We start from the raw sequence: 17,324 nt of genomic DNA, 5'->3' as shown, positions 1-17,324 counted from the left end.
CAAAAACAGACATTATAGAGAAGATGCAGTCAGAAAGCCAATATTTGATAAGTATCACACTAAAACATTCAAATATCATTAGTAGATGATAAAACTAGTAGATGAAGAATTTCCAGGGACAATTTGACAAGAAATAGGGTAACTACATAGACTTAAAGTACCTCTCCAAAAATACCTATAAATTCAAAAGGAAAAATAGTAAGTTTATAAGAAACAAAATTAGAAGATAAGACCGTTACTTGACATCATCCATATGTGATAACTGGGCAGACATGCTATTTCTCTTTCTGTAACCCACTGAGAACTCCTGCCAAAACTGTAGCATCTGTTATATCTAGATCTGTCCTTATTGCTGCAGTATGTGTTTGACAATGTTAATAAATTACAATGAAATATTTTAAAGTTTTTAACAATTCAAAGCATCTAATACCCTCAAACTCCCCAGTATGTGGCTGTTCACAAACGAGAGTTTCTGAAGTACTTGATCCTAATAAATGAATAGTGCATTGAGAGTGCGGGTAGTAAAATCATGAAAAGGCTGATCTTTGCCTAAAGTCATCCCTTTCAACTTTCCTCAGGTCTAGCCTTGATTTCGATCATTTTCCTCACTGTGATTCCTTCTCTCAGAGCCAATAAATGTATAAAAATACAGTAATGTCAGAGTACTATATACTTCTGCCTTGTCACTGAGTAAAATCATTCTTACTATTTATATTCATTATATGTTTTATGAACAAATCATGTACTTCAACTGGCTGAATGAAATTTTGACAACTTACTATACTGACAGTTAAGGTCTCCAAGAGATGGACCTGATAAACCATATTTGGTATTTCAATCACAGAAGCTTCTTTCTCTTTTTTACACTAATTTGCAATGAGAACGACTGACACATTCTCAAATCAAACTTTTATAAATAAAATGTGCAAGACCGCCTTTAAAAGCAGGGAGAAAGTCTGCACTTCATCTGTACACAGAGCTGAAACTTCTAGTAGCCGCCACTGTTCCTTTTTACTGAATGTGGAGTCAGATCACACACCCCAGATTTCCAGGTGGCTAAGATCAGCCATCATTGAGCTCTGGCTTCCAAGCCTGGCCTAAAAAGCTTTCATCCATTTTCTCTGTTCTCTTCTGCTAGCCAGAGGCAAGCACACATGTAGGAAGAGAAATTCTGCAGCACACGGCCATTGAAAATCAGTGTTCTGACTGTTACTTAACAGTTGCTGTCACATGAATGAAACGTACAACAGTAAGCAGTCGTCCAAGTGTCCTCATCAGACATTTGCTACTTACAAACTGAGGCTTGTAGTACGCTGGGCCTATTGTGTCATCACCGGCAGGTGGTGTGCGCTTCCTGATACTGTCGTCGTCATTGAGATGATAGCCGTGTGACTTTCCAGGAGAGGGAATTGAAGGAACATCAATGCTCCTGAAAACTGCAGGTGTTCTAGAAAATTTCTTTAAACATAAAATGTTTGAGAGGAAGACATTTTATGTTATTCAGAGACAAGAAGAAAGAATAAGAACAAAATATTATAATTTACTAAAGGCAATCATTAAATATAGGCTTAATGAAGTGCATAATATTAACCAAAAAAAATGTCTTATTGAAGGAGTGCATTCAAACTTTAGCATATCTAAAGTCATAGACACTGTTAAAGTCACCATAAGATCCAAGGATTTACTTTTTAGTTGTTTTTTGTTTTGGTTTGTTTTGGTTTGGTTTTTGGTATTTCAAGACAGGGTTTCTCTGTGTAACAGTGCTAGCTGTCCTAGAACTCACTCTGTAGACCCGGTTGACCTTGAACTCACAGAGATCCACCTGCCTCTGCCTCCTGAGTGCTGGGATCAAAGGCGTGCACCAAATCACCTGGCTAAGAATTTACTCTTAACTTGGTCAGCTATTTATCTTTCTTAGTAAAGCAAATAGTACTGATTTTAAAAATGATAAATAACACAAGGCATTGCTGCAGCAACATCAGACACTATGAGAGTGTCCACTATACAGAACAATCCTGGGTTCTTTCCTTTAGTTCATTTAGTAACATTTCCAGCCTTCATTCCCTGCAACTCTTGACCATCTGCGTATGACCTGTAACTTATACACATGTGCTAACTGTACAGTCTACAATGCAGAAAAATGTCTATGAGATGATGCTAAAGTGGATGCAAATGAATCAAACCCATTTATACCTATGGTGTGCATCAGGTGTAAATATGTAATAAATAATAAAATGTAGGCTTTAATTCTGAAAGGACTATGGCAAAATTGACAATCTTTATATTAGGTGAGAGCTTTTTTGAAAAGGTCTTACTTCCATGGAAAATAAATAGAAGTATAAGGGTATATACTTTTAAAAAGTATCTATCAAATAAAACATGGCCATTTAAAGGATTTAGTTGTGTCGAGTAAAATAATGTGAGATCATGCTGATCACTGTATTTTCTGGACAAAAAAAAATGAATGCCATGGTGTATGCACACACAACAGAAAAGCTGCACTGCTAGAGATGCTTTTCACTAGAGACATCAGCTAAGCAGCTTCAGTGGCATTTAAAAATAATTACAAAATTAAAACAAGAATGCATTAAGCAGCCTTCCTTCTATCCAGTACTCTCAAAAAGGACACATCAAAGGTTTCAAAAACAATAGCCTTTCCTTCCTGGAGATTCTGTTCATGTTCGTCTCTCAGATCTTGTACTTCCAACAGTCCACAGAACACTGCACTTCCCTCAGCCTACGCTGCCAATACACACTGCAGTCTGTGACCCAAGTGCTGTTCCATGACTACAGTGTTTCTAACCACCGTGGGAATTCTTCTTTAAGACCAAATGAAATCATTTCTCCTACTCCTCCAAAGATCCTTTCATTTTGGGATACTGGTGATCCTTTTATTATGGCCCAAATTTTGCCCCCTACTAAAATTGAGCTTCTTGCCTTCTATGTAATAAAGAATGTCTAGCATTATGTTGATTAAGTGACAGACATGGTCATTCAGCAATGTTTGACAATCAGTAAATGAACATTTATCTTGTCCTTACACATGAAGAAAACTCAGTGTCACCTCTGCACTGACATTATTCAACTAAGACCTTAATCCTAAAATACAAGGGCTCTTTTCTCAGAACTGTTGAAAATATGATTAGTTTGAGCTATGTGAAACACTTGGGATAAAAATATAATCCCTCTTAATAAAAACATGGCCAAGCACACATTAAATAATGTTATTTATTTCAACAGTGTATGGCTTTGGTACAAAAATAGCTGATTCTATAACATGAATTTATTTTTCCAAATGTAGTATATATGACTCTCTTACAGAAATTCTTCACTTCAAATAAAATAATCTTCCTTTGCCTTCCATAAAAACAATTCTGTCACTCATAAAGCACTCCATTCCCAGAATACTTGTTCCAATGGCACTCGTCAAGGCCCATTTCCAAGCTCCACCGTCCCCTTTGTCTTCTAGCACGCAGCAGCCTTTAGATCCCTATGCATTTCAATGCATGATCACTCATCAGTCGCTTTTGAAATCTTGTCTTGAAATAGCAACTACCTCTGTCCCCCATCTCAACTGTCAGCTTTCTTCCTTCAAGGAATCGTGTTTTTGTTCTGTGTGGTTCTAAAGAACTCAGGGCCTCACACAGGCTGGGTGAATGCCCTCCAATGCCAGGTGACACCTTCAGCCCAGGAATCGTGCTAATATTATTGTTTTGTTAACAGGTATTTGCACACAGTCACTAAAAAAAGTAAACTAGATAGATGACCAGGCTTTAAACCTCTCTCCTTCCTGGTCACTGCATGTACTGTAGTTGCAGAATAGTCGAGAATAAGAAAGGAACCCAATGATGTACTCAATGGTTGAATTAACTATCTAGCACATACAAGGCCCTGGGTCCAATCCCCAACCATAAAAGAAAAAAGACTAAAGAAGGAAGTATGATGTTAATACAGTTAAAAACTACAGTTTAGCCGGGCAGTGGTGGTGCACGCCTTTAATCCCAGCACTCGGGAGGCAGAGGCAGGCGGATCTCTGTGAGTTTGAGGCCAGCCTGATCTACAAGAGCTAGTTCTAGGACAGGAACCAAAAAGCTACGGAGAAACCCTGTCTCGAAAATAAAAAAAAAAAAAAACCTACAGTTTATAAAAATTATTTAATATTATACTTATTTTATAATTAAATGAATATTAAATAATAAGGATTTTTTTTCTTTTTTCAATATCAGACAAACAGCTTAGGATTTCCTTTTTATGTTATCTAAAAGCACTGCCATTAGAAGCGTAACTTAGAAAGTGACACACTGCAGATGTTCTTTAGTGTGGAGTACCTGTCTGCTCCTGGTGCACAATGTCCCAGGATAAGGTCGAACGTAGCTTGCAGGTCCTGGACCATCCGAAGTAAGCTTCTTAAATCGTTTCTCTCGGTTTTGTAGACTACGGCCTCCTTTTATCTTATACTAAATTGAAGGTTGAAACTTATGAAGTAATTCAGGAAGTACTTAATATTTCTTATTTTGTAAATATAAAATATTAGTCAACAGTTTTAAAATGGAAGCTGAGAAAGTTAAGACCCTCAACTGAAAACAAGTTTTTCTAAAAGAGTATACTGAGATAACAATTGTAGTTATAACTTTTGACTTCAATCTCAGACCAAACTTTACTGTACTTTATGTTATTCTAAGGTAGTACAATAAAGGAATCAAAGACAGGAATTTTCAAACTCCCAAAAAGGGTCAAAATAGACTGTGCTGCATATCATTGGAAAAATGGATACTTATGAACTGAATTTTCAGAATATTTCAGTAACAAGTCAGGCCTTCTGTGCTGACTAGTTTTATGTTAACTTGACAAAAGCTAGTCACTGAAGAGAAAGAACCTTAAATGAGAAAATGCCTCCATAAGAAATGGCTGTAGGCAAACCTATTGGGCATTTTCTTAGTTAGTGATTGATGGGGGAGGGCCCAGCCCATTGGGGTCAGCAGAAAATCTCTAAACTGGTGGTCCTGGATTCTATAAGAAAACAGGATTGAGCAAGCCATAAGGACTAAGCCAGTAGCAGTACTCCTCAGTGACCTCAGCATCAATTCCAGTCACTAGGGCCTGGCCTTCAAAGATGAACAGTGATGTATAAATGTAAGCCAAATAAACCCTTTCTGTAATGATATTCATTTGTGTTTAAACAAATAAAGCTTCTTGAAGATCAGAGTGCAGAGCTAAGCCATTAGAGGCCAGGTAGTGGTGGCACACACCTTTAATCCCAGGACTGAGGAGACAGAGGCAGAGGGATCTATCTCTGTTAGTACAAGGCCACCTTGGACTACACTGATCCATCTAAAAGAGAAAACAGAGCTCACACAAAAGTGATTCCAGCTTCTCTGATCACACACCTTTAATCCCAGCACTAGAGAGGTGGAGACAGGGGTGATATGGCTGGTAGAAGAGAGGAATATAAAACAGGAGACAGGAGCTCAATGCAGTCTGAGGACCAATGCAGTCTGAGGACCAGTGCAGTCTGAGGACAGGATCACCCCTTTGATCTGAGCATTGGTAGAGGTAAGAACTCTCTAATGACTGGTCACTCTGCTTCTCTGATCTTTAGCATTGACACCTATATCTAACTCTGGGTTTTTATTATAAATACCAATTAGAATTCATGCTAATCAATTCTGGTGTACAACTTTTGGGGTACACATTCATGAGAAAGCCATTTGTCCGTGGCTTGCAGCCACCCGCAAAGCCGGAGCTACACGCAGCCAGAGTCCTTCCCCTACTGGCTAGGTTTTCCTTTCTTCTCTCCTGGTGGGCTTTCCCTGGACCCCCTTCTCTGGCTGCTGCCAAACTAGATCACCGCCTTGAAATTCAGTCAGGCATTTACTGTTCTATGCAGCAGCAATCAGCTTCACATCTTCATCTTCATTGTCGGCAGATTTAGTGAGGAAACTGGGAATTCTTAAAGGGAGGAATTAGTTAAAAGAGTAATTTCCTCTGTTAAAAAAATGGAAAACAGTTACGACAAAGAAAGTTAGATCTCTGTATGATTGTGCAATGCTTGCACTTCCTGCTTACTCAGTTAATATTATTTCCTTCTTGGGTCTCTGAGGGTGTTGAAGATTAGGTAGTTTTCCTTGTTTACTAGATGCAGAAAATAAATTCACTTAAAAAAAAGTAATGTATATAAAGTCGAGAGACATAAAAACATAATTTTTAGTTGAGTTGGTAATGCAATTTAGAATAGAGAGTAGTCCACCAGGAGAGAAGAAAGGGAAAGCTAGCCAGTAAAGCAAGAACTCTGGCTGCGTGTGCCTCCAGCCTTTGCGGGTGGCTGCAAAGCCACGGACAAATGGCTTTCTCATGAATGTGTACCCCAAAAGTTGTACACCAGAATTGATTAGCATGAATTCTAATTGGTATTTATAATAAAAACCCAGAGTTAGATATAGGTGACAATGCTGAAGATCAGAGAAGCAGAGTGGCCAGTCATTAGAGAGTTCTTACCTCAACCAATGCTCAGACCAAAGGGGTGATCCTGTCCTCAGACTGCATCCTCAGACTGCACTGGTCCTCAGACTGCATTGAACTCCGGTCTCCTTCTACCTTATATTTCTCTCTGCCCAGCCACATCACTCCTGTCTCCACCTCCCTACTACTGGGATTAAAGGCATATGATCCCAAGTGCTGGAATTATCTTTGTATGAACTCTGTTTTCTATTTTAGACTGTACCATTTTTGTGTAGTCTGGATGGCCTTGAACTAACCATCTGATTCCTGAGTCCTGGGATTAAAGGTGTGTGCTACCACTGCCTGGCCTCTAGTGACTTAGCTCTGCACTCTTCAGGAAGCTTGATTAGTTAAAACAAACAAAATATCACTACACTTTGGACTCACCAAGACAGGATAGATAATGGAGTATTTTCTCTGAAATTGTCGAATGCAAATGGACTAGACATTGTTGCTATACTCATTGCCTGTATACATTGTATATCGTTATCATATATAATTAATTATATATGTACTTATTGTATATAGTTTTTCTTATATTAATTATAGTTCTCTTTTTTATTTTAGACAAAAAGAGGAAAATGTTGTGATATTTTGTTTTAGTGAATGTGCTGCCCAATTGCAGCAGAAGACCCCGATATTCTGGAGACTTCAGGGCCACAGGATGGACACCAAGGACAGCATTGCCTATGGTGTAAAGCCAGGCTGAGTCTAGGAGACAAGCTGTGTAGGTTGTAGAGGGTGGGACCAGAGAAGTGATTTGGGCCCTTTGGAGAAGTCCAAAGCATTGTTTTGGATTCCAGAAGTCAAATACTGAGATTTACACTGTTGGACTTTGGTTTTGGATCCCAAAAGTCAGATACTGAGATTTACACTGTTGGACTTTGGTTTTGCTTTGTTCGTATTATGACTGGGCCCGTGTTCTTCCCTCTTGAAACAATTATTTAACTGATTTTGATTTTACAAGAAACCACAGTTACAAGACATTGAAATTTTAAGGGGAGTTTGAGGTTTTATAGAGACTTTGGATTTTTAAAGAGAATAATTTAAAAGTGTTTGGATTTGTAAAGACTGAGACTTGGTAAGTTTTCAAAACAGTATATAATGTGATACTGATGTTAATGCATGACTTTGGGAGAGAACAAGAAAGGAAAGGGTGTGACCTAATGGTGATATGTTTGTATGTCAGTTGCTAAGGAGTCAATTGTGCTAGATAGTTTTATGTGAACTTGACAAAAGCTGAGAAGAAGGAAATTCTTGGACATTTTCTTAATTAGTGATTGATATAGGAGGACCCAGTTCATGGTGGGAGGGAATACCCCTAGGATGGTGGCCCTGGATTCTATAAGAATGCAGGCAGAGTAAAGCATGAGGGAGCAGCACTCTTCCAAGCATTAGCTTTTGATCCCTGACGTCCTTCAGTGATGCACACTGGTGTTTAGGTGTCAATCAATTAAGTCCTTTCCTCCGCAAGTTGTTTCCTGTCATGGCATTTCAATGCAGCAATAATATCACATATTGGTTATTTACAGTGAACTTTATACAGGCTTATTAGATGACAGCTTTCTGCTCATCTTAGTCTTAAGAACTGCTTATTCATAGAACATACTAGAAAGAATCTTCCATGGCATGTCATACTACAACTCTGGATTCTCCAGAACCAAAAAATTAGCAACAGACTAATGGCAAATTCATTCCAGTAGAATTCCAAATGTTATAAAACTGTATTCATTGTAAGAAAATACAGCAGGATCTTCAGAATATACATGATTTCTGAGTGTTAATAGTACCATTTAAGTTGTTTTAGCCACAGATCTATGAGGCTATACAAAAACATGAAACAAGTGAGACATAGCAATATTAAAATACAGCACAAAAAGCATACTTCTGCTGCCTACATATCATGACCATTTTTACAATTCTCAGATTTCAAAAATCCAATTCTGCCATTCTTATGGACCACTAAAATATATAACCATGTTTTGTATCATAGCATATATAGAATAATTAAGGACACATGGGCAATCAATGTCAAATGCATTTACTTTCTATTATTTGAATTATAAAAAGAGATTTCATCAAAGAGGAATATATGAGGGGAGAATAAAATACAAGTAGCACTTTATATTATTGATACAAGAAATAATGGTTGGTTCTTATTGTTTTTGGTGGGGATTTTTGTATAATGATTTTAATTGTTTTTTTGCCTAAGATTAGCCTTGAATTTACAATGTTTGGGTTGTAAATGTGTGCCACTGTTAAGCCTTGGTTAGCCTTGAACTTGCTGTATTGGGGTTATGGATATGTGCATCTTGTTAAGAAAACATGGTTGCCATTAACTCAGCCAATAACATCGTAAACACACCTGTGCTTGTGATACACTGTAGTCTGCTGGACCTGGAGCAGCTTTTCCAGTGTCAGAGGCAAACACATCAGCAGTTTTTCTGGAACTCAGAGAAAGAAATGGTGCATAGCCACCTATAAAAAAAAAAAATCACCACTGAGGCATAGTATTAGATAAGAAAGAGTTCTGAGAAAATATACTCAGAATACACATAATCATCGAGTACCCTCAGGATTAAGACTATATTTTCAGAATGAATAGCTATTTGCACAAGTTATAACTTCTTTTTTTTGTTGTTGTTGTTGTTTGTTTGTTTTTTAGGATTTTCGAGACAGGGTTTCTCCGTAGCTTTTTGGTTCCTGTCCTGGAACTAGTTCTTGTAGACCAGGCTGGCCTCGAACTCACAGAGATCCGCCTGCCTCTGCCTCCCGAGTGCCACCACTGCCTGGCAAGTTATAACATTTTTTAAATTCTTATGTAGGATCACAACTTTTATGAACATCCATTAAATATAAGACCCTATAGGAATGAACATCTTGAACAACAGAAAAATAGAAAATTCTCTTTTCTTATGTGTGTATGTGCGTAAGAATTACCATCTTGTGCATGTGTGTTCAAGTGTGTGGACTTGTGCATGAGTGCATGGACACCAGAGTATCAGGTGTCTCTGTTCACCACTCTCCAGCTTACTTGTTGAAGCAGGGTCTCTCAATGAGCCTAGACATCTCCAAAGTTTGACAAAACTAGCTTGTCAGTGAGTCTGCCACCCCAGCCCCCAGCCCCATCCTAGCATTGCACTAAGGTTACAGGACCACACTACTGTGGTGACTTGTGGCTGGCGCTGAGGATAAAAACTTGAACATTGATGCTTGTACAGCAAGTGCCTTAGCCACTGTGCCATTTCATCAGCTTTCTTCTCTTCTAATTACAAGTGACCTAGCTGACAAAACAGTTTATCTATAGAAGACCAAGGCTTTGTAATTTAAAATGGCAAATACTGTCTTTTTAAAAATACACATGTAAAGTTATAGACCGTGCTAAAAATGTATCTCAGTAATAGAATACCTATCTAGAATGCACAAGGTCCTAGTTCCTAGGTTCAATCACATCACCAAAAAAAAAAAAAAAAAAAAAAAAAAAAAAAAATTAGAGAAACAACCAAGGTGCAGAGAATTTAAACCAAATTGACAACAAGTTATTGATAATACTTTGGCACACAGTGCTCAGCAAATATCTCCTGATTGCCTAATAAACTTCACTGGACAAGCAATCGTGGTATGACACAAATTTGGGTAACCTGATAAATTCATTATAAGAAGAGAAACAGGACTTCATAATATCCCCCATAATTCATATTAATCAATGTTAGGGTATACAGCAAATATGTGTGGTTTAAAACTATGTATATAAAAAGAAAGCTGGCATTCATTAAATCTTCATTGAAGTTATCCAACATTAATCACACAGACTCTTCTGATAATGAGCTGGAGCACAGATGGAGTTATGAGTACAAGAAAACACACAAAAGCCGGGCGGTGGTGGCGCACACCTTTAATCCCAGCACTCAGGAGGCAGAGGCAGGCGGATCTCTGAGAGTTCGAGGCCAGCCTGGTCTACAAGAGCTAGTTCCGGGACAGGCACCAAAGCTACAGAGAAACCCTGCCTCGAAAAAACCAAAAAAAAAAAAAAAAAAGAAAAAGAAAAAGAAAAGAAAACACAAAAACAAAAGGTTGTAATCATAATTTCCACAAAGAAAGGTTCTCTTCTGTTTTATTTGTAGCTTTGTACTAATGTTTACATGTTTCGCAGAATTTCCGACTGTCCTAGTTTTCTCCAAACATGGGACTGAGAGTGCTAAAACTAGAAAGTTCCACACAGCCAGGATGATGGATCACCTTATCATAATATTCTGTATAATCAACAATAAATAACTGGTATTATACATTACACATTTAGTTGGTCATTCAAAACACTGAGTATTTTATTATGTACATCATAAGCCTGCATGATAATGAAGGTACAGTAATAAGATAAAAATCAAGTTTCAAGTAAATAAGGTAGATAAAGAAACAACTATATTACTATCTGTGCTGCCAAAAACTAAGGTACAAAATATAGGAGAGGGTTCTAGAAAATTCACATTAGTAGAGTTTGATTCAGAGTGTACAGTTAAACGACATATGAAGGACCAATTTTAAATGATAAGTCAAACTGACAGAAAGGAGAAATTAAGAACATAGAAGCAGAAGAGATTTGAAAGGAATGAGTTCAGTTTGGGATATATTGAGTTTGATGTGCCAACAGCAAAAGATAAATCAAACTGGCACAAAGCAATAAAAATCCATTTGGAAAAAGATGTCCAGTATGTGAAGAAAAGATATGTAGTCACAATGACAGTCACAAAGCAATGGGCATTCTTCACAAACAAAACAACTAGCTCACTGAGGCAGGCACTCATCTGGGAAAACATCAATCTGTACAGCAATTACAAAACAATAATTATTTAAAACTATTTATCAACTGCACTTTCTGATGTGGAGTCTCTACATTAGGAATAGATAGTATAGTAAAATCATCCTTGTTTGCATACACATATGGACCCACCAATAGAACCACAAGCAATCTCCTCCCACCCTTCACTGGGGGCAGACAAACCTTCAATCTCAAAGAAGAAATCTGTAAAGGAAAACATTTAGAGGAGGTTGTCCATCTTAGACAGCAAATATATAATCTTTATAGACAACTAACATGGAGCTAATGTTGGAAGCTATTCATTTTATGAGTGCATTTAAAAAGCAATGAAATATTCCTAAAGCCGTACTAGAATAGACATATTTTTTAAAAAATGTTTTCACGTGGTAAGGTGGCAGGTAGCTGCTTTTAGACTAGAATAAGTTTCTAGGGAAACTTTGGTTTGGGAAGATATGCTTCCTTCTCATATTAGTTGTGAGAAAACAAGGCACAGCTCTTGATTTATGAGGAATTTCAGTATCCATTTTCTTTCCCAGTCATAAAAGTGCAGCAGCTCAGTCCTGCTCCATTAGGATGCAAATCCTGGATAGATTATTCTTGATCAAATGACTAAAATATTTAGTATATTAAACAGAATTTGTTGAGGAAAATGTGGAGTTACTATACAAAACCTGTTGCTCTTGTGAGGCTTGCTGTAATAATAAGTTATACAAAATCCTAACATCTACCCTTCCTACATCAGCTCTTAGCATATACCTGATCTTTCATTTACATAAGAATGCAGAGATTTCCCCGATCCAGTAAGATATCTAATATAGAGATGCATGACAGAGCATGGTAGCTGTTTAAAAACTGTCTTGCCAAGGAACTGAGCATAGAAATGGACAAAAACACCTGTTCCATCAATTATAAACATGCTGTCCTGCGTAGTGCACATGCACACACGTGCACACACACACACACACACACACACCTCCTGAGAGTTCCCAAGCACAGAATTTTTCAGTTCATGTGAAAGGTGAATAAAATAATCCTTTAAGTTAGTATAGGGGACTTGTTGCTTGTCCTTGTTTTGTTTGTTTGATGTGTGTGTGTGTGTGTGTGTGTGTGTGTGTGTGTGTGTGTAGACATGTGGAAGACAGATGACATTGTGGGAGTCAGTTACCAAACGTAAGCCATCAGACTTTGCAGCAGGTGTCTTTACCCACTGAGCCTTCTCACCCACCTCATAGGAATGTGTAAAGTGGTTTATTAGTTTATACTTTATTACAGTAAATATCATGATTACTGCTCTCAAGTAGTTCACGGTTTAGTGGGACATTCACATATATTAACAGTAATTACAGAATCAAACTGCTACCCAAAAGAAGTCACCATAAGTCAGAAGGGGAAAAAGTTAGAATTTTATTTCAATTGAATATCAAGAATAAATAGGAACAAGCTAGGTGACAGAGGAACACAGAATATATTAGACACAAGTATTAGCAGGTACAGAGGCACAAAAGTGACAGAATGATCTTAAGAAGATTGTCAAGTTAGAATTGCTGAACTGTAGTCAAGAGTAGAAGCCATGTCCAGATCTTTGGAGAGGTGGGATTAAGTGAAACACCAAACCCAAGTTGAGAAAATAAAGAATTCTATTGCCATTGAAGAGTCCAGATTTTTAAGCCCAGTGTTACTAAAGTACGTTTTTGTGTCAGAATCCACAGATGTGGTTTGTTTCCACCTTGACTAAAGGTCTGAGTGTTCAGGCCAATCTTGCCCCTTCAGTCATTGACAGGAAGTTTGAGAAGGTGATACTTTGTTCCTTGTATTTTGGCAGGGAAGTCTTTTGTCTTCCCCGTTTTTGGATTGGGGCATTTAAAGCTCAGGAGAAATAAATAAGGGGGGTACAGCATTTACTGAGTTACCTTCCTGACTTTATCCTGTGTCTCTGTCTTTTCTTTTGTTATCTTTAATTTTTCTACCTGCCATTTCTTAATCTTCACGCTTCCCTCCAAGTATGGACAATTAACGTTGATGTTGTTACCGGGACCTGGGATACAGCAATTTTGTTTTTCAAATAATATATATTTTTTAAAACGATGAGTATCAAAATAAAGACTATAAAAGCATTACAGGTGTGCCCATTATGGGTAAATACTAAGATGTGGGGGAATAAATGCTTATAACAGCTCAACTGTATTTGGCATATGTTCCATAAATATCAAGGACAGATGCAAAAAAAAAAAGCAGTAAAATTTGAGATCTGAAATACAGATGACAAATTTTACCATATCCAGAGAAACTTCAACTAACCATAATCTGAGCAGGGATGTAAACAGAATACTTAACTCCTGGACTATTAAGGGGAAAAATGGCATTTTATATCTATTGAAATGCAGGTTTAAAAAAATAAAACACTGGAATTTATATGGTATTAAATTTTTAAAAGCAGAAAGCCAATTAGAAATATTTATTACAAGTTAAGCCCAATTCAAGAACTGAAAAATAATTAGAAGAGAAACCAAATAACTACTTATCAGTCCCTAGGCCAGCTCTCAAGAACAAAACTTTTCATAAAATGTAGAAAGAGGTTCTCAGTAAGTATGAAGGGGGGGGGGTGGTCAGATAAGGTCACTGTGGGGTGACGGGAGAATGAGACTATCTGTTAAGTGATAATAAAAATTATCAGTGTGAGAAAGTTATATGGTAGTAAATAAATCTAATTAAGGTGTGTGACAACCATAAGCCTACACAGGGCAGAAGACTTGGATTTTATACATAGTCAACCGAGCCAAGGAATCAAAAGCCTAGCTCTAGTGTTTTCCCTGCCTACTTTGTGCTTCGTTACACGTCTGAAGAGCGGTCCTTCGGCCCTGTGTTTAACTCCCAGGGGCAGGCTGCAGGCTCGACGCCTGTCGCAGGACGCTGGCCTTAGCATCTTACCTGTGGCCGGCGGCTTAGGGAACGGTACCTGGTAGGACCCAGGCCCCACGTGCTCCTCGGTGCTGCCACCTTGGGCCAACCTGAGCCAGCGGGGAGCACGATCGTACATGGCGATGAGGAGCGGGGCTCGGGGGGGAGCCTAGGCGGGCGCGGAGGAATCTGAGGCTCGGGGTACCCGGGAGCGAGCGTGCGAGCCGCGTGCTCTCCCCCGGGTCCTCCGGCGCGGACAGCGGTCACAGCCCCCGCCGCCCGGCCAGCGCCACTTCCACTCAGTATCGGGGCGCCGCTCTAGGGAAGGGACTTAGTCTGAGAGCTTCCGGTTCTGGTTCCGCCTATTCCTCGCCTCCCGGAAGCCTTCGAAGCGCGAAAGCGCGGGAGTCTGACAAGGAGGTGCGTTTCCGGCCCAGCCCTCGGAGCGTTTCCGACGGAGCGCTCGGAGCCCCCCCCCGCCCCCCCCCCCCCCCCCCCCCCGAGCCCGCCTGGCTTCCTTCCCAATAGGCTTTGCGCCGGGCCGGGAGACACTGCACCTGTCCCTGAGGCTTTGCTCATCTGCGAGGTAGCTTCCTACTTTCACTGCGCAGGAAAGTCCTAGAAAGGCCTTAGAAGGAGGAGAATTAGTTAAACCTTTAGTTGCTCTTCCTTGTAAACATTGGTGACTGGAAAGACTGAGGGGAAAAAAATAAGAAAGGTTGGGAACCTGAAACAGGGCTTGGGGGTCAGCAAGGTCGCCCTTCACGGCTGCTACACGTGCATCCAAGGAACAAAGTCACCCCCGGTAGTAACCTGCATGCAATCAAAACTTCTAAAGGAAACCCGGGAGCGGAGAGGGTTGGGGGTGACAGCAAGCAAGAGAAAAGGGAAAGTTCACCAACTGAAGCAAGGCAAGTGCAGGGCTGAGAATGCTTCTGGTGTTGGGTACCTATGAATGGCAGCGTTGCTGTACAGTGAAAGCATTGAAGAAGCCCAAGTCACTCTCATTGAGCCCCTTAACCTTCGGCAACAGGAGCCTGGCTTTTGCAAAAGGCGTACGGAAAGTACCAGAATCCACCTCTATCGATTTGGCTTTTTTTCCTGTTTTTCCATTAAGAAACTTGCACAGCTTCTTAGCATCCCTAAAAGTTTGGGCAGTCCATGCCTTAGTTTGTCTTAGTGTCTTTCCTTAGTCTGTCCCTAATACAAATCTTAACTTTTAAATTCTGTAGTACTTGGTTTGCTACTTAGTTCTGTACATTATAGACTGGATTAATTGCACCATCTCTGATACAGTGCTCTCCACAAGAGTGTGTGTTTCCTAAGGATGAGTCTCCTGTCGTCTATCAAACATTTACTTACGTGAAAAGTGCTTATTGGCAAGTGTATAATTCTCTTACTCTCCTAAGTTAACCAGGATACAAATATAACTAAAGTTCGCGTCCCTGGGTGTTCTCTAGTTGGGAAGGACATGAATGATCCAAGAAATGGCAAGCGAGATACACAGACTATTTGGGAACCTTCTTTGTAATGAATTGTTAAATTTTCTCATTGACTTTAGTGCTTCCTACATTCTTACAAAACCTGTAATAGTTCTCTCAATGTTATGTTAGCCTCATAATCCAGTCTACAGCAAGATCTCAATTGGAAGATCTAGAATGAATTTACCGTGACATAGTAGGAAGAGTCACAGATGAAAGGAGGAAAAACTGCATCATGGAAGGTGGTGTTTCCTTTAACATCCTGTTGGACAGTCCTCGGGCATCATTTGCTCCTGATGACCCAAACCAGTGTATCAACCCAGACTGCAAGTTCATAGCAGAGTGTAGCATCCTCAGCCTGGTTGTGCTGGAGCAGTGGGATAGCCTGTCACTTAGCCAGAAACTGAGGAAAATACACAGGCAGTAAGTCAGCTAAGGAGTTATTGAAACCTACCGCAGGGATGGTAGCAGGAGAGAGAGTAACTGTTCACAGTGAATGTACAGAGGACCATATCACAGCACACAGCACCTCTCTGCCTCAGCTGAGTGTTCCTTTTTCACCAACTGCAGAGAGGGGCTCTGTGCAATGGTGGCCAGCTGCACGAAGAGTATTTGTGTTCACAGCAATTTTTATTGCCCCAAATTAACACGAGAAAGAGATGTTGTAAGTCAGACCGCATAAGCAATGGTTTCGCTGGCTTCCTAGTTTGTTGTGTCCTTGCATGACCACCATGCCAAGGAAATGCTGAATGAGCCTATGTGCAGGAGGCAGGTTTCCTCTGCAGATAACCTAGTTGGCCGCTGTTCCCATGATGCATGAGGGGGATTCAGTTACTCTCTAGACAGCCCTTGGTGTTCTCACCTCAGCCTGCTTTTTTTGTGGCCTTGCTGAGAGTCTTGGGAAACAAGGGTCATTTCAGGGACCTGGAAGTTAAACATCTTTCTGGGAGATGAATCACAAGGCCATAGTTTCTGTAAACAGAGGAGTACAGTCTTATCTTCATTGGCTCTTGTCTTTAATGATGTAAATTTACTCCGTTCTTGAATAGATTTGGGCTAGATTAGTAATAGATGTGGTAGCACTTTATCTGCCTCCTGTCTGTCTGACTTTGAACTCTATGTTCAAAGCTTTGAACATTGAGCCTAACCTAATTTAGATAAATTCCTGGGGGTGGCATCCCCTCAAGCTCTTTCACAAACCTGTAAAAAGGACTCTGTTCTCAAGTACCAGCTTGGTATACAGGGTTTCTCTCTCTCCCTGGCCTGTCTGCTGGGTGAAGGGTCTTCCTCAGGGTCTTCAGAGGAATGAGTGATCAATAGCAGAACTTCTAGACCCTTAATAATTTTGAAATACTTGATCTCCAAGAATTCTGCATTCTTGTAAGTCTTAATTTTTAACATAGAAATATATTTTCTTGATTATTGTGGCCGGTCTTCTCTATTTTTTTCCCCAGCCAAAAGTTTCTTTTCATGGCTTAGTAACCAGATCACTGCAATATTTGAGGACTGAAAAATACTTTTAGATAAGAAAAGTAAATTTTTTTATAATCTCTCATGGTGTTTCTTGAACAAATCCAGGTTGAGTGTGCTACTTTTTAAAAGCATGTTAATTATAATTATCCATAAGCACA

At 39.4% G+C, this 17,324-nt stretch overlaps 1 protein-coding gene across 1 annotated transcript in view; it reads right to left on the bottom strand.

Annotated features, from left to right (window-relative positions):
* Stpg2 (sperm tail PG-rich repeat containing 2) overlaps nucleotides 1–14,351 on the bottom strand; it is a 338,340-nt gene extending 323,989 nt beyond the window's left edge. Inside the window, exons 1-4 of the mRNA XM_057793774.1 lie at nucleotides 14,243–14,351; nucleotides 8,864–8,976; nucleotides 4,329–4,457; nucleotides 1,294–1,458 (exon numbers count right to left, since the gene is read on the bottom strand). Coding sequence (XP_057649757.1) covers nucleotides 1,294–1,458; nucleotides 4,329–4,457; nucleotides 8,864–8,976; nucleotides 14,243–14,351 — 516 coding nt within the window. The remainder of the gene's footprint in view (nucleotides 1–1,293; nucleotides 1,459–4,328; nucleotides 4,458–8,863; nucleotides 8,977–14,242) is intronic.
* Between the last annotated feature and the right edge of the window lie 2,973 nt (nucleotides 14,352–17,324).

This window comes from Chionomys nivalis, chromosome 18 (genome assembly GCF_950005125.1).
Source record: "Chionomys nivalis chromosome 18, mChiNiv1.1, whole genome shotgun sequence".
NCBI lineage: Eukaryota > Metazoa > Chordata > Mammalia > Rodentia > Cricetidae > Chionomys > Chionomys nivalis.
This window is presented reverse-complemented; position numbering and strand designations above follow the sequence as displayed.